The 27,100-nt window shown below is 51.9% G+C and overlaps 1 protein-coding gene across 1 annotated transcript in view; it reads left to right on the forward strand.

Moving 5' to 3' along the window:
• Positions 1-24,852, forward strand: part of LOC134340499 (adenylate cyclase type 5-like) — a 41,108-nt gene extending 16,256 nt beyond the window's left edge. Inside the window, exons 5-16 of the mRNA XM_063037808.1 lie at positions 3,656-3,800; positions 4,319-4,416; positions 7,258-7,345; positions 8,060-8,176; positions 8,817-8,975; positions 9,580-9,755; positions 11,088-11,111; positions 12,266-12,398; positions 18,395-18,658; positions 21,634-21,838; positions 22,485-22,609; positions 24,724-24,852. Coding sequence (XP_062893878.1) covers positions 3,656-3,800; positions 4,319-4,416; positions 7,258-7,345; positions 8,060-8,176; positions 8,817-8,975; positions 9,580-9,755; positions 11,088-11,111; positions 12,266-12,398; positions 18,395-18,658; positions 21,634-21,838; positions 22,485-22,609; positions 24,724-24,852 — 1,663 coding nt within the window. The remainder of the gene's footprint in view (positions 1-3,655; positions 3,801-4,318; positions 4,417-7,257; positions 7,346-8,059; positions 8,177-8,816; positions 8,976-9,579; positions 9,756-11,087; positions 11,112-12,265; positions 12,399-18,394; positions 18,659-21,633; positions 21,839-22,484; positions 22,610-24,723) is intronic.
• Positions 24,853-27,100: the final 2,248 nt, after the last annotated feature.

Raw genomic sequence — 27,100 nt, forward strand, 5'->3', positions numbered from 1 at the left:
CCTCCACAGCTGCCGATGGCAAAGAATTCCACAAATTCCCTTCTTTGGTCCGCCATCAAACACTCCTTATACAGTAACCTTTTCCCCCTTCAATGGCAGTTCATCCAAGAACTGTGTTAGTTGTTGACGTAAATGACTGATTTCACTGTATGTTTTGATACACATGTGACAAATAAAGCTAATCTTATAAAACAGCAGAGGTCCCAGCAGGAATCCCTTGGGAACACCACAAGTCACGGTCTTTCAGCCAGAATACACTAAGTCCCATTGACTTCCATCTCTGTCTTCCATGGGAAAGCCAATTCTGAATCCAGACAGCCAGGTCACCATGGGTGCGATGCATCTTAATATTCTAGACCAGCCTCCCGTCATCTTACTCATGGGTGGAGTAGGTTCCAAGGGCTGTCCCTGAGTAACCAGAGACATCCCTGGGACTAAGAGGGCTCCTTGTGAGCAGAGATCAAGAAATCAAGCAGACTGGGTCCTGTTGGCTCTGGGGTTCAGGAGAATGAGAGATGATCTCATGGGGGGGGGGGGAGAGGAGTTCAGTTGATGAGGGTGTTTCCCTAGTCCAGAACGAGGGTCCCACGTTCAGATGCCTTGCAATTCCCGTACCAGCCGGTGACGCAGCTGGTCAGGACACTCGATGGTGCTCCTGTAAAGATTGGTTAGAATGTGGGATGGGTGAGTACATTATCAGGCCCCGCAGCTTTACGTGGGCTGACCCTGGCTGGGGTCTTCCCCGCATCAGCCGCCGCCTGACAGAGTGGGAAGAGGGGCGAAAGCGGCTTCCTTGCCGGCACATCGTTCCGTGCATCAAACTGAGGGTAAAAGACCAGTCACCCAGCCTGTCAGGCGGGAAAGTGTCATTGTTGTTGGTGCATGTGGGGGACTTGTAGTCTGTTATGGTCTGAATACCCTGCCACATATGCCCCGTGTCTCTGGTGTCACAGAAATGGCTGTCTGTGAATAATCCTGTTTTGCCTTTCTGACAGTGCGGGAAAACGCAGCTCTTGCTGACCCGAGAGCTGTCTTATCACACACAGGAGAAAATCTGCCGATGCTGGAAATCCAAGCAACGCACGCAAAATGTGGGAGAAACTCAGCAGGTCAGGCAGCATCTGGGAAACTAGTACAGTCGACATTTCGGGCTGAGACCCTTCATCAGGATTGAAGAAGGGTCTCGGCCCAAAACGTTGACTGTTTACTCTTTTCCATGATGCTGCCTGACCTGTTGAGTTCCTCCAGTATTTTGTGAGAGCCACCTTCTCCCCTGATCTAAAGGCAGCATCCTGATCCCTCAGCCGTGCCCGGAGCTCTGCTGATTTGCGCTCACGTAGATGTGATTAATGACGGTAATATGTATCCAGCCACAGGCCTCTCATACTCATCGGTGTTAATATAGGTAGCCGACTCCCTGAGCACACTCCAGTCCGTGTTTTCCAAACAGTCCTGTACCGCTGAGGTTGCTCCTTCTGGCCAGTTGTTTATCTCCCTTTGAACTGGTTTAAATCAGATGTTGGTATGCAGGATTGAGCATGATAGATAAGTGGTCAGAGTTGTTTCATACACACCAGGAATATTGGTATCAACCTGGTCTAATATGTTCTGAACCTTGGTAGCCAAGTTAACATGCTGATAGAATTAGGCAGGCCTGTTTTTAAGTTAGCATGGTTAAAGTCGGCAACATCAGGGTGTGTGGTTTGCAGGTCAGGAATGGCATCTCCTCAGCATTAGCATGGGGGAAGGGGGGTGTGTACAGTCACAATCATAATAGTAATGAACTCCCTCAGTGAATAGAAGGGCCTGCACTTCACCTTTAAGAACACTACCATAGTGGGCCGTCACTACAGAAGCGTTCACACACCAGTTCTTAATAACATAAACGCATGCACCTTCACCATGAGTCTCGCCAGAGATCAAGGGAATTCTGTCGGTCCAAAAAGAGATGAAATCCACTTGTTTGGGGTGTTGTCCTGGAAGCACGTTTCTGTCAGGGTGAGCGCACAGCGGTCTTTCAGCTGGCGCTGATTCAGTGTCAGACGCAGGTAATCTAGTTCATTTTCTTGCAGTCGAATGTTTGAAGGCAGAATTGCTGGGAGATCTGGCCTGTAGGGTTTCGTCTTTAGTCTCGCCAAAGCACTTTCCGCGCTTTTGTATCCTGGCCCACTGCTTCCGACGGCTCTCCCCTGGGTGATTGTAGCAGGTGACAACACGGAACGCAATGAGCCCATGCTGCGGAGCTCCTCTGCTGTCCAGCAACTCGCTAGTGAGGTAGACTTGCAGTACCTGGTGTTCTTAATATCCAGTGATGTCTTGCTACCGTAAAAAAAGACGCAAAGAACGAACAATTACACTATTACTTGGAGCTGGAGTGGCCAATGTGACTGGCCTCACCGCCCTCTTCACAGAATACCGCAAAAGAATGTCGAGGCCTCTCTCGAAACTTCCAAAATACAGATCTTGTGTATGCAAACCAACAGTCCGATTAACACAACCCCTCTGACACACGCCTGCTCCCAGTCACTCCCCTTCCCTCTCCTGGGAGAGGTAGAATGGGTGATAGAGTGTGGAAGAGAGAGCGCGCGAGCGTGCAGGAATGGCGGAAGGGTGGCACCGGAGACAATTGGGGAAGGGAGAAATGGGAGACAGAGATCACATCTTTAATTCCCCCCCCCCCCCACTACTGATCGTGTCTCCACTATCGTCGGGGGCAGAGACGTCCAAAGATGATCGAACACGCGCGCACCCACTGACACCCGGGCTACACGCGCTCACCCACTGACACCCGGGCTACACGCGCTCACCCACTGACACCCGGGCTACACGCGCGCACCCACTGACACCCGGGCTACACGCGCTCACCCACTGACACCCGGGCTACACGCGCTCACCCACTGACACCCGGGCTACACGCGCTCACCCACTGACACCCGGGCTACACGCGCGCACCCACTGACACCCGGGCTACACGCGCTCACCCACTGACACCCGGGCTACACGCGCTCACCCACTGACACCCGGGCTACACGCGCTCACCCACTGACACCCGGGCTACACGCGCTCACCCACTGACACCCGGGCTACACGCGCGCACCCACTGACACCCGGGCTACACGCGCTCACCCACTGACACCCGGGCTACACGCGCTCACCCACTGACACCCGGGCTACACGCGCGCACCCACTGACACCCGGGCTACACGCGCTCACCCACTGACACCCGGGCTACACGCGCTCACCCACTGACACCCGGGCTACACGCGCGCACCCACTGACACCCGGGCTACACGCGCTCACCCACTGACACCCGGGCTACACGCGCGCACCCACTGACACCCGGGCTACACGCGCTCACCCACTGACACCCGGGCTACACGCGCTCACCCACTGACACCCGGGCTACACGCGCGCACCCACTGACACCCGGGCTACACGCGCTCACCCACTGACACCCGGGCTACACGCGCTCACCCACTGACACCCGGGCTACACGCGCGCACCCACTGACACCCGGGCTACACGCGCTCACCCACTGACACCCGGGCTACATGCGCTCACCCACTGCCCGTTCCTGTACGTGACAGGAGTGTGGGTCTGTGACCTCCACGCAGGATTCGTGTGCGGGACTGACGCTCTGTCTGCTCCCACCCAGGGATGTCCAGGAGAACAGGAACCCCGAGGAGGAAGTGGACGAGTTCCTGGGCCATGCTATCGACGCCCGGACCATTGACCGCCTGCGTTCCAAGCATGTCCGCAGGGTGCTGCTCACCTTCCACGACCCCCAGCTAGAAAACAAGGTGGGGATTGGAGGGAAACAAGGGAGGGGGAATGGGGAAGAGGAGTTGAGGGGGGAGAGGGAGGGTGGTGGGAGAGGGCGAGCAGGGCAGAAAAAAGGGGAGAAGAGGCTGGGGAAGCTGAATGGAGAAGTGCGGAAGGGGAAACGAAGGTCACACATGGGATGCTCCATCCCATGTCTTTAACCCCATGGTTACCTCCACCCCATCCCCTCCTCCTGTCCCTGACCCCACTCCTTTCCCCCACCCCCACCCTACCCCTTGCTCCCTCTGTCTACCCACCTGGCACACCCACACACTACCCGCCGACCCACCCACCCCTTCTGCACCCTCACTTGTTCACCCCCCTCGCACCCATTCTTGCCCACCCACCCGATCGCCCCCTCCCCATCTCCTTGCCCCACCGATCCAATCCCTCACCCCAACCCACTCACTCAATTCCTCCCCCGCCCTCACACTCCCCTCTCCATCTCCCTCCTGTTCTCTCTCACTCTCTCACTCTCTCACTCTCTGCCCTGCAGTACTCCAAAGAGGTGGACAACGGGTTTGCTGGTTACGTAGCCTGTGCCCTGCTGATCTTTGCCTTCATCTGCTCTGTGCAGATAGTGATCATCCCACAGTGAGTACTTCATTGGACATGAGGAGGGACAGGACACAGAGAGTACCCACATCACTCCAAAGCATCGTCTCCCTGAGACCAAAGATTTCCCCAATCGAAGTCACAGTCCAGTTGACTCAGCCAGTTCTGTCACTGGCACAACCCTCTCCCATGGTCAAGGACAACTTCCAGAAGGTGGCATCCATCACTAGGGACCCTCACCATCTGGGACACGCCCTCTTCTCGTTGCTACCATCACGGAGGGGGTACAGGAGCCTTAAGACCCACACCCAGTGATGTTGTCATTGGAGCTTCTGCTGGTGTCTCTGTACATCTGGGTTGTTACGGGATGGTGACCCCCATGAAGAGCCTTCCTCCTTTCACAATCAGGCTTGGCACTGTCCTTGGCAGAGTCGCTGTGTGCACAGGTGCAATGAAAAACTTACCTACAGCAGTATCAGGGACACAACGTTCTCAAGGAAACATAAATTAAGCATGAATTGTACACAATTTTTATGAGAAAGAACACAATTAGAACAAACAGAAGTCCATTGTAGTACAAAGTGGTCACAGTGTTGCTGTACTGAGGTGGTGATCAGGGTTGTGCTGGTTGGTTCTGAATGATTGAAAGGAAGTAGCTGTTCCTGAACCTGGTGGTGTGGGACTTCAGGCTTCTGTACCTCCTGCCCGATGGGAGCTGTGAGAAGATGGGATGGCCTGGATGGAGGGGATCTCTGATGATGGACGTTGCCTTCCTGAGGCAGCACCTCCTGTAGACACTACCGATGGTGGGGAGGGAGGGATGTGTCCGTGATGTATTGGGCTGAGTCCATGACTCTCTGCAGCAAGGGTTTCCGACCTTTCTTAAGCCATGGACCAATACCATTAAGCAAGGGGTCCGTGGACCCCAGGTTGGTAACACCTGATCTGCATCTTCTTACATTCCTGTGCACTCGAATTGCTGTAACAGACCGTGATACAACCAGTCAGGACATTTCCAACAGTACATCTGTAGCAGTTGGTTCGATCCCTCCTTCTCTTCCTCACCCCCTCCCCAACCTCCACCTTCAGAGTTATATAGCACAAAACCAGGCCCTGTGGGCCAACTCACCCATGCCAACCATGCCTGTGTGTTGGAAGTTCTGAGAGTGCAAGATGCTCCTGACAATTGACTAACAGGACGGAGAAAGCCCTGAGGCATCTTGCAGAAGAACATTGAATCCAGGCTAGAGATGGAGAGCACTAATCTGTGCTGCAAGTTACTGTAGTGTCTTACGTGCACAGGTACATTGAGGTAGCGTTGTGAGCTTCAAGTTCACCAATAGCATCTCCCTGACCAACCACACCCATGGAAGCTCACCATTGCCTCCAGCCTCCTTCACTCCAGGGCCAGCCCGTGCAATCTCTCACATTCTCATCTCATTACTACAGTTGAGAAGGAGGTACAGGAACCTGAGGACCTACTCTCGATAATTCAGGAACAGCTTCCTCCTCTCTGCCATCAGATTTCTGAATGGTTCATGAACACATCTTTTGGATAATTAATGTATTTATTATAACATCGTAATTTTTAAGTCTTGCACTGTACTGCTGCCAGAGACCAACAGATTTCACTCCGCAAGACTACTAACCAACCTCTCTTTATTTCTCTCTTCTCCCCCACCCCTCCCATTGGGCAGAAGATACAAAATCCTGAAAGCACATACCATCAGGCTTAAAGGACAGCCGTCCCACTGCTGTCAGACTACTAAACGGTCCCCTAGTACGACAAAATGGACTCTTGACCTCGCAATCTGCCTCGTAGTGGCCTTTGCACCTTATTGCCTGCTTGCATGACTGTTAGGGCCATAGACAAAGTAGATTGTGGGAAATCTTTCCCCATTGCTAAGATAGCGAGAACGAGGACCTTGACGTACTGATGCAGTGAAATGATCTGTCTGGATGGCATGCAGATCAAGGTTTTTCACTGTATCTCAGTACGTGGGACAATAATAAATCAAATTAATAGGAAATGAAAACAGAGAATTTATGAAACTCTGGTTAGACCACACTTGGAATATTGTGTTCAGTTCTGGTTGCCTCATTAGAGGAAGGATGTGAAAGTTTCAGAGAGGGTGCAGAGGAGATTTACCGAGATTTACCAAGATTCTACCTGGATTGAGGAGCATGTCTTATGAGGGTGGGTTGAATGAGCTATGACTTTTTAAGGTGATTAGAGGGAAGTATAGGGGGGATGTTAGAGGTAGGGTTTTACACAGAGAGTGGTGGTGATAGAGGCAGATACATTAGAGACATTTAAGAAACTCTAAGCTAGGCGTATGGATGATAGAAAAATGGAGGTCAATGTGGGAGGGAAAGGTTAGATTGATTTTGCAGTAGGTTAAAAGGTTAGCACAGCACTGTGGGCCAAAGGGTCTGTTCTGTACTCTAATGTTCTACGAGTACAGAGCAGCGGATGAACAAAGTGCATTGTCTCAGCGTGACCATAATGCTGGGATTGTCAGGCTGTGAGATGGGGGTTCCCCCACCCTACACCTGATATCCTTCTCTCCCTTCCGCTGCCCCCACACCCAGCACTGGCAAGGGGCTTTGGGCTGTGAAGCTGAGGTTCCCACCCCAGTCCCAGATCTCCACAGAGGCCCCCAGCCTGGTCTCCAACCTTCCAGAGGAGGGAGTGGAGGGGTTTGGGGACTGCCTGGGGAGCCCTTCCCCTACGAGATGCCGGGGGGCGGGGGGTGTGGTGGGAGGTGGATGATCTCAGCTGGACAGATCAAGGGAAGTGGCCTGTTGTTTCTTCTGACTGTGGGAGAACCCGGCCCCCATCGCTAGGCTCTCCCTCACCCTTCCTCCTCTACCCCACAGTTCCTCCCTGATGCTGGGCTCTTTCCTCTGCTGCTCCCTGGTGCTGTTCGGCATCCTGTACATCTGCACCGTCTACTCTTGTCACAGTGTGAGTACAGGGGGGCTTCACAGGTACAGACCCTTCCCTGTCCAGTGTGCTTACTGTCCGTGTATAGGGGGCAACTCTTTCAGTGTTAGTGTGCTCACCCTCAGTGTGTGCCTGTATCTCTGCGTGTGTCCCTGTATGTGTGTGTGTCTGTGTATCTGTGCGTGTCCCTGTGTATCTGTGCGTGTGTGTGTCCCTATGCGTTACGATATAAATGGGGGGCCTATGACAGGCATGAGGATGCTGCCTGGGATGGAAGGGCTGTGCCTGTGGAGTGAGAGAGAGAGACTGTGTGTGTGTGTGTGTGTGTGTGTGTGTGTGTGTGTGTCTCACTATACGCCTGTGCATGTGTGTTACTGACTGTGCCTGTGTTGTTGGGGCGTTCGGTATGACGGAGTGGTGCCTCTGTAGAAGGGAGGGAAGGTGGAGGGATGTAAAGAGGGGAGAGCTGAGGCAGGAGGGATGGTGGGGGAGAGAGAGGGAGAGCAAGGAGGGTGGGGCAGAATAGAGGGGGAATGGAGAGGAGAGGAAGGGAGAGGTGAGGGAGGGGTTGAGTGCATAGTGGTGGCGAGAGTCTGAGGCAGTGAGGAGGTATGTAGTCAGGGAAGGGGTGACCCTGTTGTTGAGGTGGGGAATACTCAGGGTGGGGGTTGCTAGAGGGTGTGGTCAATGGACCCTCTTCCTCAGCCCTCATTGACCTCCCCGCCCACACCACAGCTCTTTGTGCTGCCGCTCCAGCGCCTTTCCAAGAAGATCGTGCAGTCACGGGTCAACAGCACCGCGGTCGGCGTCCTCAGCGTCGCCCTGCTCTTCCTGGCTGCCTTCATCAACATGGTGGGTGGTTCCTCACTCCCTTCCCCTAACACTCACCCCCATTACCCCCTCCCTCACCCTATCACCCCCTCCCTCACCCCCATCACCCCCTCCCTCACCCCTCATCCCTCCCTTACCCCTCATCCCTCCCTCCTCCCTCCTCACCCCTCCCTCACCCCTCCCTCACCTTCTCCCCCACCCCGTCCCTCACACCTACCCCAGCCCTCACCCCTCCCTCACCCCTCATCCCTCCCTCCTCCCTCCCCCATCACCCCCTCCCTCACCCCTCACCCCTCCCTCCTCCCTCCTCCCTCCTCACCCCTCCCTCACCCCTCCCTCACCCTCTCCCCCACCCCGTCCCTCACGCCTACCCCAGCCCTCATCCCTCCCTCACCCCTCATCCCTCCCTCCTCCCTCCTCCCCCTCCTGCCCCCTCCCTCGCCCCCTCCCTCACCCTCTCCCCCACCCCGTCCCTCACGCCTACCCCAGCCCTCATCCCTCCCTCCTCCCTCCTCCCTCCTGCCCCCTCCCTCGCCCCCTCCCTCACCCTCTCCCCCGACCCGTCCCTCACGCCTACCCCAGCCCTCACCCCTTCTCCCTGTCTCTCTAGCTCTCTGCCCCGGCGCATCAGACATTTACTCTTGGTCTTGCTCCTCCCCAGTTCTCCTGCAGCTCGGAGGATCTTCGTGAGTGTGTGGCTCGGATTCACAACGTGTCCCCGCAGATGGTCAACGCCTGTTCCCTCCGCACCCTTAACATCACCCTGGGGGATGAGAAGAATCTGTGTGGGGGAAGCTCCCCCGTCTGCAGCTTTCCTGAGGTGGGTGATGAGGGAGTGTCACGCTGTGTGAGGGGCAGTGAGGAGGGAGTGTCACGCTGTGTGAGGGGCAGTGAGGAGGGATCGTCACGCTGAGGGGGGGCGGTGATGAGGGAGTGTCACGCTGAGGGAGAGGCAGTGAGGAGGGAGCGTCACGCTGTGGGTGGGGCGGTGATGAGGGAGTGTCACGCTGTGGGAGGGGCGGTGAGGAGGGATCGTCACGCTGAGGGGGGGCGGTGATGAGGGAGTGTCACGCTGTGGGACGGGCAGTGAGGAGGGAGTGTCACGCTGTGGGAGGGGCGGTGAGGAGGGAGTGTTGTGCTGTGGGAGGGGCGGTGAGGAGGGAGCATCACGCTTAGGGAGGGACGGTGAGTGGGGAGTGTCACGCCGAGGGAGGGGCAGTGAGGAGGGAGCGTCACGCTGTGGGAGGGGCAGTGAGGAGGGAGCGTCACGCTGAGGAAGATGGGACTGGTTCCCAGCTCTAATGTATTCTGTTCCTTCCATCTAACCTCCTTCACAACCACTCCTCTGTTCCTCTTCAACCCAACCCCTTCCCTCTCACCTCTCACCTCTCACCCTCCCCTCTCCTCCCCCCTCGCCCCGACAGTACTTCACCTACAGCATTATTCTCTCCCTGCTGGGATGTGCTGCCTTCCTCCAGATCAGCAGCATTGGGAAGCTGGTCATCATGGCAGTCATCGAGGGCATCTACATGGTCATTGCCGAGGGACCCAAAGTCAACCTCTTCAACAACTTCGACCTCCTGGTCATGGCCAACACCCTGTGAGTCCCACCAGCCACCAGGAACTCAGCTCCCCCCACCCTCTCATGCTCCCCAATCCCCGATCTTTCCCCCTACCCCATTCTCCCGCTGTCTTCCCAAAACCCTTAACTCCTCCCCTCACCGATCAGGAGCCCATCCATTGTTGCCTTTAATATGCCCAATGACCTGACCTTCACCAACCCCGTGGCAATGAATCCTATGGATTCAGCACTCTCTGCGAGAAGATCTTCCTCCTCATCCCAGTTCTAAAGGGAGGTCTATTCACTCTGAGGCTGCACCCTAGGTTCGTGGAGCCTCCCACTGATGGAGATGACCCTTCCACATCCACTCTCTCCAGGCCTTTCAGCGTCTGGGAGGTTTCAATGAGATTCCCTCCTGCATCCTTCTGAACTCCATCGAGTACAGGCCCAGAGACATCAAGCGTTCCTCGTACATCAAGCCTTTCATTCCCAGGGTTGTTCTTGTGAACCTCCTCTGGAGCCTCTCTGGGAGCAAAACATCCTTCCCTAGATACAGAGCCCAAAACTGCTGAATGATTTGTAAAGTTGCATCATAAGTCCTAGCTTCCATATTCTGTGACCTTGGCTAATAAAGGTAAGTATCCTATATTCCTTCTTGTGTTTCCTCCTTTGGGGATCTTTGGACTTGTACACTGAGATCCATCTGTTCCTCAGGCTATTAGTGATGTTTACGCATAGAAACTTGAGGCTCTCAAACCTCTTGACCTCAAAACCATTGATATAGACAGGAGAATGTGCACTGGCCCCCTTTCTGAAGTCAACAATTAAACGTCTAACCAAACTAATCCCTTCTGCCTACACTGTGTCCATATCCTTCCTTTTCCTGTACACTCATGTGCCTACTTTGTAGAGTCTTGATTGAAGGGTCTCAGCTAGATACGATGATTGTCCATTTCCCTCCACAGACGCTGCCCGACCTTCTTAGTTCCTCCTGCCTTCTGTGTGTGTTGATCGTGAACATGTCCATCATATCTGCCTCCATCACCAACCCTGACAAAACCTTATAGGCACCCACTGCTCTCCACATTAAGGAAAACCCTAGCCCACACATCTACTCTGTCTACCTACGTCATTGTGCATGGCCTAGCTCTCCAAACTGTATCACCCCACACTGACCAGGATTAAACTCCAGCTGCCATTGCTCTGCCCATGTTCCCTCCTGGTCAGTGTTGTCGTGTAACCTCCCTGCCATCGTCGTATCTCCTACCCTGGGGTCCATGGACCTCTCAGACTTGTCAGCTGAGCTGGGCTGTATAGCCAGCCGCTTTTTGCTCTGAATGACCATGTCTTCCCTCTCTGCTCTTTCCCCAGGACCAGCAACGACACCTCGGCCTGGTGAGTCTCCTGCTGATGGAACCTCATCTTTCCCCATTTCACCCCCACCCACCCCTTACCTGAGACAGCTCCGCGAACCCTTGCAGTCCATGTGGTGTGGTGGGCAGATATTGGACTTGGTTTATTATTGTCATGTGCACTGATACAATGAAAGCTTGTCTTCCATACTGTTCATACAGATCAGATCATTACACCATGTATTGAGGTCGAACAAGGTAAAACAATAACAGAATGCAGAATAAAGTGTCACAGTTACAGAGAAAGTACAGAAACTGTGAGGTCAAAAAGTCCAGCTTATCTCACTGGGGGACCATTTAATAATTTTATAACAGCGGGATAGAAGATGTCTTTGAGCCTGGTGATAAGTGCTTTCAGATGTTTGTATCTTCTGCCCGATGGTGTGGGGGGGGGGGGGAGAAGAGAGGATGTCTGGGGTGGGTGGGGTTTTTGATGATTCTGGCTGCTTCACTGAGACAGTGAGACTGTAGACAGAGTCCACGGTGGGGAGGCTGGTTTCCGTGATGTGCTGAGCTGTGTCACAGTGACGTTCCAAGCAGTGATGCACCCAGACAGAATGCTTTCTATGCACATTGATAAACATTGGTAAAAGTTGACGAGGACATGTCGAATTGCTTTAGTTCCCAGGATTTAGACTGTGAAGGAATGGTTGATGTGTTTCCCGGTTGGGATGGTACGGGAGAGGCAGAGAGTGTTCCCCACCCCCACCAAGTCCTCCTGGGCAGAAGAGGTGGAGGTTTAGGAGATGCCGTCCACATAGTCCAGGCATTGACTACCTATTGGTGTATTGTGTGTGCCTGTGGTGTGGGAGGGTGTTTAGTGGAGGTGGGATGGAGTGCCAATTGAGCGGGCTGCTTTGTCCATCACACTGCTGTCCTGCAGACGGCGGAGAAGTAACGTGGCAGATGTGGAGTGCATGGACTAACTCCATCCGGGCAAGTAGTGGAGAGACCTTGAGGTGTCAGGAGAGGAGTCACTCACCACAGGATCCCCAGCCTCTGACATGCTCTTGTAGAGAAGCGTTTCCCTGTTTGGTGGTGACTCCCAAGATGGGAGATGTGGTTGATGGGGTTGTGATGGAACGTACGTTAACCCTCTCCCATTCTCCCCACCTCTCTGTATGTGCCGTTTTGCAGCGAGGAGCTGGTGTCTAAGGTGCCCCTGAAATACGTAACCCCGATGGTGCTGTTGGTCTCCATGTTGGTCCTGTACCTGCATGCACAGCAGGTGGAGTCCACGGGCCGGCTTGACTTCCTCTGGAAGCTGCAGGTAAGGAAAGTGCTCCCGGCGAGGGAGGGCGGAGGGGGGACCAAGTGAGGAAAGAACGAGTTAATGAGGGGAGAGGAAGGAGCGAGGGCGTGGAGGGCCAGTGAATGAAGGGGTGGGGGTGAGGGACAGATTGAGGGAAAGAGGAGGGAGAGGAGAGGAGAATGATGGGAAAGGAGAGGACAGGTGCAGTCTACAGCCCAGCTTGACCCTCTGCAAGCTGGAGGTAGGGGAAGGAGGCGGGCTGGGAGAGGAATGGGAGTGGAGGGGAATGAATGGGGAACGGGACTGATGGCCAGCTAAATAGGGAGGGGTGACAAAGGGGAAGTGGGAAATGGGTTGGCAGGGGGAGATTGAGAAGGTGTGAAGGTCTGGGTTGGGGGCGGGAGGGGAGCTGTGAGGGTGATGTGATGTCCTGGAGAAGGGAGCAGAGGAGATTCTCCAGGGTGTTGTCCTGGACTGGAGGTCTCTAGTTACAGGGAGAGATGTGTGCCGTTTATGAGGTTGAGAGGTGTAGACAGGGTGGGGAGTCAGAATCTTTTTCCCCCCACAGTAGTGGTATCAGAAACGAGAGGAGGTGAGAGGGAGGAGGTTCAAAGGGGACCTGAGGGGTAAGTTTCCCCACACGGAGAATGGGTGATATCTGGAAATTACAGCTAGAGGAGGGAGTGGAATCAGAGACACTGGTTGTGTTTGACGGGCATTCAGATGGGCAGGGGGTAGAAGGACAAGGTCCAAATGGGGCAAATGGGATTGGCAGAGATATGTGAAAATATTGGCAAGGTCCATTCTGGACTTGTTGCTGAGTAATGAACCTTCCAGGTAACTGACCTTTCAGTGCGAGAGTGACTACAGCTCAAAGTTTTTTTTTAAAGATTAAAGTTCTTTTAAAACAATTAGCTGTATTTGTCACATGTACATTGAAACCTGCAGTGGAATGCATCATTTTAGTAAAGAAAGCTTTTGGCTCATTGGCCTTCATAAATCAATGTATTGAGTACAGGAGATAGGATGTTATGTTGAAGTTGTGTAAGACGTTAGTGAGGCCTAATTTGGAGTATTGTGTGCAGGTTTAGTCACCTACCTACAGGAAAGGTGTAAATACAGTTGGAAGAGTGCAGAGAAAATTTACAAGTATGTTGCCGGGACCTGAATTATAAGGTAACATTGAATAGGTTCGGACTTTACTCCCTGGAATGTAGAAGATTGATGGGAGACTTGATAGAGGTGTACAGGATTATGAGGGGTATAGATAGGGTAAATGCAAGCTGGCTTTTTCCACTCTGGTTGGGTGGGATTACAACTAGAGGTCATGAGTTAAGATATGATAAGATAAAACTTTATTTATCCTGAAGGTAATTATTGTTGCAAGGTTGCTCAGTCAGAAATATATACTTAAAAATACAAAATGTAAGCATTGAGGTGTGAAAAAAATACAAAATATGCATTAAAAAGTTAAAGTGCAGAATACAGATGTGCAATGAAACTATATACTTACATACGTAAGGAGGAGCAGTTGTAGAGTTTTATAGCCACAGGGAGAAAGGATCTCCTGTGGCATTCGGTTATGCTCCTCGATGGAATCAGTCTGTTACTAAAGGTGCTCCTCTGTTTGTCATGGAGGGGGTGAGAGGGATTGTCCATAATGCTCCGTAACTCCTGCAGCATCCTCCTCTCAGACACAACCACAAGGAAACACCTCTTTCCAATGAACTCTCTCTAGTTCCTGCCTAATGCTCTTGTCATTTGCCCTGATCCAGTTTAATACTCTCTCACAAGGTCCATACTTGTCTGTAGCAGTGAGCATAATGCTGTTACAGGGGTGGGCGGGGAGTTTTTTGTCCTTCCGCCCTGGTCCACACGCATCTGTCCTAGTTGTACAGCACAGAGACAGGCCTTCTGGTCATTTGTGTCCGTACTAACCCCCATTTCCCCAGCACTTGCTCCGTAAATTTCCCTACCTTGGTGATACGAGTGCTACTCCAGACACCTCTCCAATGTTGTGGGAGTCTCTGCTTCCTCCCCCACCCTCAGACTGTGTTCCAGATTCCAAACCCCCCCCCCCCCCTCACGATTGGGATATAAGGCTTCCCCCTCATATCCACTCTGAACCTCTGGAGAATCCAGACACTGCACCATCTGCTGGCAGAATCAGTGAGTTGAGCAGTATCTGTGAGGTAGAGTGAGACTGTCAATGTTTCAGGTGGAGACCCTGCATCAAGAAATCCTTCCTCAGTTCCTTACAGCCTCACGGAATCTCCTCAACCCACTGAGTTTTTTAAAATTTCAAAATAGACTTTATTCAAAAATAAAATTATGTACAATAAACCATTCAATGACTCTCAGTCCTTTACAGATGTCTCCATTATAGTCTATACATTTCCACACTTCTAGCCACCCACGTGGCATCCTGTTGGTTCACCTTTCCACACCACTGTTGAGGGGTATACTCCCCGCCCACCGACCCCTCCCACTCCCACGGGTGGAGAAACCTATACCGTGGTCCTTCCCCACCGGGCCCTTGCGGTGGCTGCACCGAGTTTCAGTGCGTCCCTCAGCATGTACTCCTGCAGTCGAGAATGTGCCAGTCGGCAGCATTCTCCCACGGACATCTCCATGTGCTGGTAGATCATCAAGTTTCGGGCCGACCAAAGAGCATCTTTCACCGAGTTGATGATCTGCCAGCAGCACCGGATGTTGGTCTCCGTGTGCGTCCCCGGGAACAGCCCGCAGATCAGAGAGTCCTCTGTTACGCAGCTGCTGGGGATGAAACGTGACACTAGCCCGTTCATCCTCCTCCACACCCTCTTTGCGAACTGGCAGTGTGCAAAGAGGTGGGTCACAGACTCCTCCTCACTGCAGTCCTCCCGTGGGCAGTGGGGTGCGGAGACGACGTTCCGGGCGTACAGGAGGGATCTGACTGGGAGGGCCCCTCTCACCGCCAGCCGGGTGAGGTCCTGGTGCCTGTTGGTGAGATCTGGCGATGAGGCATTTTGCCAGATGAACTGGACGGTCTGCTCAGGGAACGACCCCACTGTGTCCATTGCGTCCTTCTCCTGCAGTGCCTGCAGGACATTACGTGCCGACCACTGCCTGATGGCCCTGTGGTCAAAAGCGTTCTCCTGGAAGAACTTTCCTACAAAGGACAGGTGTGGCGGCAATGACCAGCTGACTGGGACCTTGCGCGGGAGTGGAGCCAGACCCATCCTTCGTAGCCAGGGTGACAGGTAGAACCTGGGCACATAGTGGTACTTGGTGCCCACATACCTGGGTTCTACACACAACCTGATGCAGCCACACACGAAGCTGGCCATCAGGGTGAGGGCGACATTGGGGACGTTCTTGCCCCCATTGTCCAGGGACTTGTGCATGACGGTCCGTCTGACCCACTCCATCTTGGATCCCCAGACGAATCTGAAGACAGCCCGGGTGATTTCCGAGCTGTAGGAGCGGGGGACGGGCCAGACCTGCGCTAAGTACAGCAGCCCTGAGAGCACCTCACACCTGATGACCAGGTTCTTGCCCGTTATCGATAGGGAGTGCCCTCCCCACAGTCCCATTTTCTGTTTCACCTTGGCAGTCCACTCCTGCCAGTTCTTGTTGCATGCCTCAGCCCCTCCGAACCAGATCCCCAACATCTTCATGTGGTCAGACCTGATGGTGAAGCGGACGCTGGATCGGTCGGGCCAGTTGCCGAAGAGCATGGCTTCGCTCTTCGTGCAGTTGATCCTGGCCCCCGACGCTAACTCGAACTGTTCACAGATGCCAATCAACCTGCGATCTGACCTCGGATCAGAGCAGAAGACGGTGACGTTGTCCATGTACAGGGAGGTTTTCACTTAGGTCCCTCCACTGCCTGGCAGCGTCACCCCTCTTATGCCCTCATCCCTCCTGATGGCTTCCGCAAAGGGTTCTTTGCAGCAGACAAACAAGACAGGGGAGAGGGGGCAGCCCTGCCTGACTCCAGACCTGATGGGGAAGCTGTCTGTTTCCCACCCGTTGACCTGGACTGCACTATGGATGTCAGTGTAGAGCAGTCTGATCCAATTCCGGATTCCCTCCCCAAATCCCATTTTGGAGAGCACGTCCGCCATGTACGTGTGTGATATCCTGTCGAAGGCTTTCTCCTGGTCCAAGCTGACCAGGCAGGTGTCCACCCCGCTGTCCTGCACGTAGGCGATGGTGTCCCTCAGCAGCGCGAGGCTGTCTGAGATCTTCCTGCCCGGTACAGCACAGGTTTGGTCCGGGTGGATCACCTGTCCCAGAGCAGACCTGACCCTGTTGGCGATAGCCTTGGACAGGATCTTGTAATCCACATTCAGGAGAAAGATGGGTCTCCAATTTCTAATGTCCTCCCTTTCCCCCTTCTGCTTGTAGATGAGGGTGATGATGCCCTTCCTCATGGACTCTGACATGCTGCCGGCCAGAAGCATAGCGTTGTACACTTCCAGCAGGTCTGGGCCCATCCAGTTCCACAGAGCCGAGTACAACTCAGCCGGTAAGCCGTCGCTTCCGGGAGTCTTACCCGACCCAAAGGAACGGATGGAGCCTGTCAGCTCGTCCAGGGTCAGTGGCTGATCCAGACTCTCCCGCTTGCCGTCGTCTAAGACCTGCGTGATAGACGAGAGGAAGTTGCGGGAGGCTGTGGATTCTGTGGCCTTTTCGTCGTACAGACCGGCATAGAAGGACTTGCAGATCCTCAGTCTGTCAGTCTGCGAGGACGCAACTGAGCCATCCTCTTCCTTGAGGTCAACCTACTGAATTCCTCCAGCATTGCTCCCTCTGAACCCCTCAAAGACTATCTACCCCTTCTGCACCCCTCTAACTCTGTACAAATTTGCATCAAAACATCCACTGAAATGTTCCATTTGCGCTCGCAACCAACATAAGCTGGGTGTGTGCTGAGGGCAGCCTGCAAGTGTCGCCTCGCATCTGTCGCCAGCCAAGCATCATACCCACAATGCTCAGCAGAACAACGCAAGCAACAACAGCAGCTCAATAATGGCAATAAAAAAAAAACAAGCCTCTTTTACCCCTGACAGACAGGCGTCCAATCCCAAGCTTCTATCAGGTCCCCCCTCAGCCCACTCTGCTCCAGGGAGAATAGACCCAGACTTTCCACGGTGGCACAGTAGCGTAGAGGTTAGCGTAATGCTATTGCAGCACCAACGATTACCGTATGTTTTGATGTACACATGACAAGTAAAGTTAATCTTTCTTTGAATTGAGAGTCTCCATCGCAGGAAACCTCCTGGTAAATCTCCTCTGCATCCTCTCTCCAGCGCTTCCTTTATACACCCCTGTCTATCCCTGATACAGAGAGAGGTTCCCTGTAGTCTCTCCTTCCTGGAACCCTTCCTAATTTTGTACAGCTCAATCATGGTCCCCTCTTGAACCTCTCCACTCCAGGGAGAACAGATTCAATCTCTTCATGAAGCTGAAACACTCTGTCCCAGGGAGCTTCCTGGGGAAAGTCCCCGGCAACCCCTCCAGCAGCGACCAGGACTGCACACGGTACTCCAACTCAAAGTCAGGGTGGAGTCCACTGTCACCAGCACAAGTTCACGTGCGCACAGGTGCAGTGAAGAACTTCCCCGCAGCAGTGTCACAGACCAGGGTTTGCTACGGCTGTCAAGTGACCCCCCACCCCCCCCCACCTCCACCGTTCTGGGCTGATGGAGGCAAATCTCTTTATGACTTCTTCACACTTACCACTTCCCAAGGGTCCCTCTTGTTCCCCACGCCCAGTGAAGACAGGTCTCCCCTCCACCACCCTGCCTACCTGTCACCTTCCAAGATCCTTCTGTTCCCCAGCACTGCCCGTCACCTCCCGTCGCCCCTCTGCTCTCATGCCCAGTGAAGGGAGATGTCCCATGTTCCACCTTCACCACCCTGCCACCTTCCAAGGCTTTTGTCCCCCAGCACCCTCCGCCACGTCCGACACCTGGGAATGCCCTTTCTCTTCTGCCTGACCGCCCGACACCGTGTCCCCACTGCAGGCCACCGAGGAGAAGGAGGAGATGGAGGAGCTCCAGGCGTACAATCGGCGCTTGCTGCACAACATCCTGCCCAGGGACGTGGCCGCCCACTTCCTGGCACGCGAGCGCATGAACGACGAGCTCTATTACCAGTCCTGCGAGTGCGTGGCTGTCATGTTCGCCTCCATTAGCAACTTCTCCGAGTTCTACGTGGAGCTGGAGGCCAACAACGAGGGCGTGGAGTGTCTGCGGCTCCTGAACGAGATCATCGCCGACTTCGACGAGGTGATGGAGGTTGGGGGTGGAGGGTGTTATGGGAGCGTGGAGCAAGGATGACAACGGAGTTGGATTAAATGTTTTTACTGAGTCTTTGTACACACGGGCAACTCGCAGTGCGGGAGTGACGAACCGGGCCCGCTGAGGCAAAAACGTGGACTCGAAAACCCACGCAGAAAAAGCAGAGAGAGCCCTCCGCTTGTAGGAGGCTCAGTCAATCAGCTGCATGTGTACTTGACACATTTTCACAATCAATCCATTATGTTTCAGGGTGTTGTGGAGGTGTGGGTCTTCATTTAGATGGTGAGTAACACACACAAAATGCTGGAGGAACTCAGCAGGTCAGGCAGCATCTAAGGATTGAAACGATGACTCTTTATTCCTCTTCATAGATGCTGCCTGACCTGCCAGTTCCTGCAGCAGTGGCAGTCCTGATGAAGGGTCTCAGTCCAAAACGTCGACTGTTTACTCTTTTCCACAGATGCTACCTGGCCTGCTGAGTTCCTCCAGCATTTTGTGTGTATTGCTCTGGATTTCCAGGGCCTGAAGATAGGTAAGTCCCCTGGTCCTGATGGAATGCATCCCAGGGTACCAAATGAAATGTCAGAAGTTTAGTCCAGGCTTTGATGATGATTTACCAAAATTCTCTGGACTCTGGGCAGGTCCTGGCAGACTGGAAAATAGAAAATGTCACTCCACTGTTCAAAAAACGATGTAGGCAAAAGGCAGGTAATGATAGGCCAGTAGTTTAACATCTGTAGTTGGGAAAATGCTTGGGGCTATCATTAAAGAAGGAATAGCAAGGCATCTGGAAAGAAATGGATCCATCAGGCAGACACAGCATGGATTCAGCAAAGGCAGGTCCTGTTGGACAAACTTACTGAAGTTCTTTGAGGATATAACGAGCGCAGTGGATGGAGAGGAACAGGTGGGCATTATTTACTTGGATTTCTAGAAGGTGTTCAATAAGGTGCCACATAAAAAAATGTTCCATAAGATAAGGATGCATAGAGTTGGGGTGATGTATTAGCATGGATAGAGAATTGGTTAACTAACAGAAAGCAGGGAGTTGAGATACATGGGTGTTTCTCTGATTGGCAATCAGTGTTGAGCGGTGTGCCACAGGGGTCAGTGCTGGGCCCCCAACTGTTCACGATATACATTAATGATCTGGAAGAGGGAACTGAGTGTAGTGTATCTAAGTTTGCTGATGATACTAAATTGAGTGGAAAAGCAAATTGTACAGAGGATACGGAGAGTCTGCAGAGAGATATAGATAGGTTAAGTGAGTGGGCAAAGGACCGGCGGATGGAGTACAATGTTGGTAAATGTGAGGTCATCCACTTTGGAAGGGAAAGTGAAACAGCAGATTATTGTTTAAATGGTAAAAGATTGCTGCATGCTGCTATGCAGAAGGACTTGGGAGTGCTTGTGCATGAATCACATAAGGTTGGTTTGCAGTTGCAGCAGGCTATCAAGAAGATAAATGGAATGTTGGCCTTCATTGCTAGAGGGATTGAATTGAAGAACAGGGAGGTTATGCTGTAACTGTACAGGGTGCTGGTGAGGCTGCACCTGGAGTACTGCGTGCAGTTCTGGTCTCCTTACTTGAGGAAGGGTATACTGGCTTTGGAGGCAGTGCAGAGGAGGTTCACCAGGTTGATTCCAGAGATGAAGAGCTTAGACTATGAGGAGAGATTGAGTCGTCTGGGACTGTACTCACTGGAAGTCAGAAGACTGAGAGGAGATCATATAGAAACATATAAAATTATGAAGGGAGTAGATAAGATAGAGGCAGGAAAGTTGTTTCCGCTGGTAGGTGACACTAGAACTAGGGGACAGAGCTTCAAGATATGGGGGAGTAGGTTTAGGCCGGAGATGAGGAGGAACTGCTTTTCCCCGAGAGTGGTGAATCTGTGGAATTCTCTGCCCAATGAAGCAGTGGAGGCTACCTCAGTAAATATATTTAAGACAAGGTTGGATAGATTTTTGCACAGTAGGGGAATTAAGGGTTATGGGGAAAAGGCAGGTAGGTGGAGATGAGTCCATGGCCAGATCAGCCATGATCTTGTTGAATGGCGGAGCAGGCTCGATGGGTCAGATGGCCGACTCCTGCTCCTATTTCTTATGTTCTTATGTCCATCATCTGCAGAATCTCTTGTGTTTATCATTTAGATCAGGGGTTCCCAATATTTTTATGCTATAACTGAGTGGTCCATGGGCCCCAGGTTGGGAACCCCAGATTTAGATAGTGTCTGTGTCTATATTTGAGTGTGTATCCACATAGACCCTTGTTTACATGTAGATGTGTGTGTGTCTACTTGTTTCCATGTGCATCTGTACATCTTTGTGTTTGTATCCTTGTACATGTGTCTCTTTGTGTATCTGTCTGCTCATGTCTCTGTGTGTCCATGTACGCTCAGTGGCCACTTCATTAGGTACACCTCGTTAATGCAAATATCTACTCAGCCAATCATGAGGCAGCAACTCAATTGCATAAAAGCATGCAGACATGGTCAAGAGGTTCAGTAGTTGTTCAGACCAAACACCAGAATGGGGAAAAAATGTGATCTAAGTGACTTTGACTGTGGACTAATTGTTGGTGCCAGACAGAGTGGTTTGAGTTTCTCAGAAACCGCTGATCTCCTGGGATTTTCACGCACAACAGTCTCTGGGGTTTATACAGAATGGTGCAAAAACAAAAAAAACGTCCAATGAGCGGCAGTTTGGTGGATGAGATATAGGCCAAACATGGGCAATGGGCAAGTGGGACTGGTTTAGATGGGAATGTTGGTCAGCATGGACTGGATAGGCCAAAGGTCCTATTTTTGTGCTCTTTGTGTATGTGAGGGAGAATGTGGTAATTATGTAATGGTGTCTATGCGAGATGGTCACTGTGTGTGTGTGTGTGTGTGTGTGGCTGTGTGGACCAGATGCAGAGGGACACGTGCTGAGTTCCGTTAACCTGCTGCTCTGGTCCCCAGATAATCAGTGAGGAGCAGTTCAGGCAGCTGGAGAAGATTAAAACCATTGGCAGCACCTACATGGCTGCCTCGGGACTCAACGACAACACCTACGATAAGGTGAACAAGTCCCACATCACAGCGCTGGCCGATTATGCCACTCGGCTGATGGAGCAGATGAAGTACATCAACGAGCATTCCTTCAACAACTTCCAGATGAAGATCGGTGAGTGCTGGATGCTGGAGACACAGAGGAGGCATCTCTATCTATCTCAGACATCCCACCCTGCAAAAACTCATATCAGGGAGGTAGCACCATCAATTTGCGGGAGACTTCCGGGAGAGGTGGGATGTCTGCAATAGAGTAGCTCTTTAGCAGCCGGCCAGCTAGTTTAAATAATGTTAGCTATGCTAATGAACGAATGACACCTGGTAAACTCACCTCAACACGTCTTTTACATTTTAACCCACCATGGGCAATAGAAAAGTCACTGTTGCAAACAGTGCATTATTTTGACCCCTACCAGGCAGGGGTACACTGGTGTAGTCTGGGCTGACGTACGTTTTATATGTTTTTGGAACGCTCTGCCATGGCGCGCTCTCGCTCTCTCTCTCTCGTGGTCTCTCTCACTCTCACTCTCACTCTCTCACTCTCACTTTCTCTCTGCACATGGTACACAAGCCACACACGTCTTGGCGCACACACACAGAGGAGGCATCTCTCTCTCTCTCTGTCTGTCGGTCTCGGTCTCAGTTTCTCTCTCTCTCACACACACACACTGGGATAAACACTCTTCACCATCACTGTGTGTTTTGTCGGTGAGTGTGCTGTGTTGCCCAGGACTGTTCTCACAGCCCCTCCCCCTCCTCAGGACTGAACATTGGCCCAGTGGTCGCGGGAGTGATCGGGGCTCGGAAACCTCAGTACGACATTTGGGGGAACACAGTGAACGTTGCCAGTCGTATGGACAGTACCGGAGTCCCCAACAAGATCCAGGTCAGTAGGGGAAGGCAGACATTGACACCCAGTCACTTTGGTAACGGGAGAGAGTTGACCTGGGCCACGTGCTCCCATCTCTGTGTGACGGGATGTGGTGCAGATAGGACTGAGGGTAATAGAGTCAATACAGGCCCTTTGACCCAACTGGTCCATGCCGACTGTATTGGCCGGCAAGCTGCCTGCATTTGAACCTCTCCTACCCTTGTACTTATCTGGATGGTTTTTAAACGTTGCTAATGTGTCCGTCTCAACTAGTGCTTCTGGTACCCTCTGTGTGGAGAAGCTGTCTCTGGCGTTCCTTTTAAATCTCTTGCCTCTCATCTTAAATCTGGTCCTTGTTTTTTTTAGGACCCCCTCTCTGGGGGAGGGGTGGGGAAGGACTATGTGCTTTTCACAAGCAAGAGAAAATCTGCAGATGCTGGAAATCCAAGCAACACACACAAAATGCTGGGGGAACTCAGCAGATCAGACAGCATCTATGGAAAAGAGTAAACAGTTGACATTTCAGCCAGGCCTGAAACATCGAGTGCTTACTCTTTTCCATAGATGCTACCTGACCTCCTGAGTTCCCCCAGCATTTTGTGTGTGTGGCTCGTGCCTGTCTATGCCTCTCATGTCACCCCTCAATCTCCTATGTTCCAGGGAATATAATCCTAATCTATATATAACTCAGAAGTCCAAATCGAGGCAACATCCTGGTGAATCTCTTCTGCACTCCTTCTAGTTTAAAGACATCTTCCCCATAACGGGGCTGACGAAAACTGAACACAATATTCCAAGTCTTGTACAATGTGCCAACTCCCGTACTCAGTGACCTGACTGATGGCCAGCGTACCAAACGCCTTCCTTATCACCCTGTCTACCTGTGAATTATCCACTTGCACTCCGAGGTCCCTCTGTTTCATAACGCTCACTGGGACCCTACCTTTATCTGTAGATGTCCCACACTGGTTTGACATCCAAAAGTGCAAAACCTCACATTTGTCTGGATTGAAAGCCATTTGCCAGTCCTCAGCCCAAATTCCCAGCTGATCAAGGACACCCACTCCCCCTGGGATGCCTTGTAACCTTACACTGTCAACACCACCACCTAGTTTGGAATCATCCTCAAACCTCCTAACCACACCTTGTGCATTCACCTCCAAGTTGGTCACCTGGATGACAGCTGAGTCGTACAGCTCAGCATTATAAACAGGTCTCCAGACCGAGAAACAACTTTCAACCAGCACCCGGGTGAAACAGTTGCCCCTCAGACCCAGTAAAATCACTCCCCTCTTACTTTAAACCTCTATTCTCTAGTTTTAGACTCCCCAACCCTGGGATAAAGACTCTGACCACCCACCTTATCTCTGCCCCAAATGATTTTATACACTTCTAAATGCTCCAAGCAATAAAGTTCCAACCTAGCCAACCTCTCTCCATAACACAGTCCCTGGAGTCCCGGCAACATCCTCATAAATCTCTGCACACTTAACGGTATTGTTTCTATAGTAGGGCGACCAAAACCGAACACAAGTGTGGCCTCACTAATGTCTTGTACAACTGTAACATAACATCCCCACTTCTGTACTCAGACCCTGACTGATGAAGGCCAGCCTTCACCACCCTGTCTTCCACGTTTAGGGAACTATGTACCTCTGTTCTCCACTGTGAAGCTCCTACCCTGGTTTGATTCCCAAGCTCCAACACCTCACACTGCTTCGAATTAAAACTTCATTTGCAGTCCTCGGTCCACTCACCCAGCTGATCAAGATCTCTCTATAGATTTTGATAACCTCCAATGTCTATCATATCACTTATTTTAGTGACATTTGCAAACTCACTAAGCAAGCCAAATTGTTTATTTCAATAACAAAAAAAACAAAGATCCCAGCACTGACCCATGACACACAACTAGACAAAGGCCTCTAATCCAAGAAACGTCCCTCAACCATCACCCTCTGCTTCATATCGTTGAGCCAATTATGGATCCAACCTGCGCCCCCACCCCAGCCCCCCCGATCATGTGCTGTCTGATGGGGTAGTGGGTCTCGGGGCAGTGGGGGTCTCTGGGGGAGATCTGCCCTCTCTAACTTACTGCCTTCTTTTCCCTCACCCCCTACTCCTCACAGGTGACACGTGATGTGTACCAGGTCCTGGCATCCAAGGGGTACCAGCTGCAGTGCCGAGGTCTGGTCAAGGTCAAGGGCAAGGGGGAGATGTTGACCTACTTCCTTGGACCGTGTGCCTGCCCCAGCTAACAATAACCAAGGGGTGTGGGGGGTGTGAGTGAGACCACCCTCCACAATACCCCACTCTACCCCTTAGCAGGGGTGGGGCTAGATCAAGGCAGTGATCAAGGCTGCCTCACCAGACACAACCTCTTCTGTGAAGACCTCAGGTGCCAAACGTGGAAGAAGCTGGTGGTGGGTGGGATGGGCAGTCAGTCCCAGACCCATCCCGAAAGGAATTATTTATTTATTCTTCTACTGGTTTTTTCCCTACAGTTTCCTCTCCTCTCTTCGCCTTTCTCTATATCTTCAACTCAGGTCCACATTCTGAACCCACTCTCCCTTTCCTCTCATCATCCCTTCTCTCTGACCCCCATTTTTGCTATCCCTTTTTCTTAAATCTCCCTCCCCTTGCCTTGCATCTCTTTTGTACTCCCTCCTCATCCCTTCCCCTCCCGCCTCGCCCCTTTCCCCAACCTCCCCATTGCCTCTCCCTGGAGAACCGCTGACAGTACAGGAGGCCCTCAGATTTTGTTAATGGGGAACAGGAGGTGTGTAGGGAAGGGAACCATGATAACCACCGCCCCCCTGCACACATCTGGGTATGTGGCAGGGGGAGAGATCACTCAGTGACTGGGGTCTGAATTCACTGCTCAAGTCCTGTTTGTCTGTCGTTGCCAATGTGAGGAGTGAGGGGTTTTATATCAGTGTTTGGGGGGGTGTTAGGTGTGGGGGTGTTTCTATAGGGAACAGGTGTATGGCCTGAGAGGAGAGGGCTCTGCAATGGGAATTGCAAAAAATAAAGACCTGATACCTTTAACCAACCTCTGTCATTTGGTTCATCATTGGGCAGACCAGGAGAGGGAGGGGCAAGGAGAGAGGATATGGAGGAAAGGGATGAGGGAGAGGAGATAAGACCATAAGACATAGGAACAGAATTAAGCCATTCGGCCCATTGAGTCTGCTTCACCATTCAATCTTGGCTGAGGCAGTTGAAAAGTCTTTGCTGATGATAAAATAAATGACTTAACTGGGCCCAGAATACACACACTCTTACAACTCAAATTCAAGTCCCTAGGAGCAGAACTAGATCACCTGGCCCATTGAGATGGCTCTGCCACTCTCCTGCTTTCTTGCCATTACCTTTGACACCCTGACTAATCAAGAACCTGTCAACCTCCACTTTAAATATACTCAGTGACTCGGCCTCCACAGCCGCCTGTGACAATGAATTCCACAGATTCACCACTCTCTGGCTGAAGATATTCCTTCTCCTCTCTGTTCTGAAAGGGACGTCCTTGTGTCCTGAGGCTGTGCTCTCTGATTCTAGACTCGTCTACTAAGGAAAGCATCCTCTCCACATCCACTCTATCTAGGCCTTTCAATATTCGATAGGTTTCAGTGAGTTCCGCTCCTCCTCATTCTTCTAATCTCCAGCAAGGACAAGCCCAGAGCCATCAAATACTCCTCAAACCCTTTCATTCCCAGAATCATTCTTGTGAAACTCCTCTGGACCCTCTCCAATGTCAGCGCATCCTTTCGTGGATAAGGGGCCCAGAACTGCTCACAATACTCCAAGTGCGATCAGACCAATGACTTATCGGTAGATAGATACTTTATTGATCCCTAAGGAAATTACAGTGTCACAGTAGTATTACAGGTGCACAGTAGCAAAAAGCCTCAGCGTTACATCCTTGCTTTTATATTTTAGTCCTCTTGAAATGAATGCTAATATTGCATTTGCCTTCCTCACCACCAACTGAAACTGCAAATTAACTGTAGTGGTAGTTATTAGTGTTATTTCTATTTCACTAAGTTAGCCTCTCCCACATGGGAGGAGTTCACATATTGTACAAGCACTGTTATCAATAAAGTTCGATTGAGCATCTTGCATGCAGGCGTCTTGGTGTGCTCTGCACTTTCCCTCAATATTGAACACAACATGGTGTCAGAAGTGGGTGATCATGGATGAATTGATGCCACAGACCAAGTGAGATCCCCAACAAGCTAGAATACGTTGTAATAATCTGTGGGCCACTAGCCCGGAGAGGTGCACAGAGACACAGGCACAGCAGAGAAGTCAGTCAAACTCTCTGGAAGAGAAAAGAAGACTTTTATAGTCCAAATAAATAAAATAATAAACAAACAAACAACCAGGGAAATGGAGCAAATACTTGCAGAACCCACATCTACTTACCTAATAAAGCCCCCCAAGACATTTGATTTCTCTTAACAAGGGGACTTTGAGAGATGGATTGGATGCTTTGAGAGATTGAGA

This window comes from Mobula hypostoma, chromosome X1, assembly GCF_963921235.1.
Source record: "Mobula hypostoma chromosome X1, sMobHyp1.1, whole genome shotgun sequence".
Lineage (NCBI taxonomy): Eukaryota > Metazoa > Chordata > Chondrichthyes > Myliobatiformes > Myliobatidae > Mobula > Mobula hypostoma.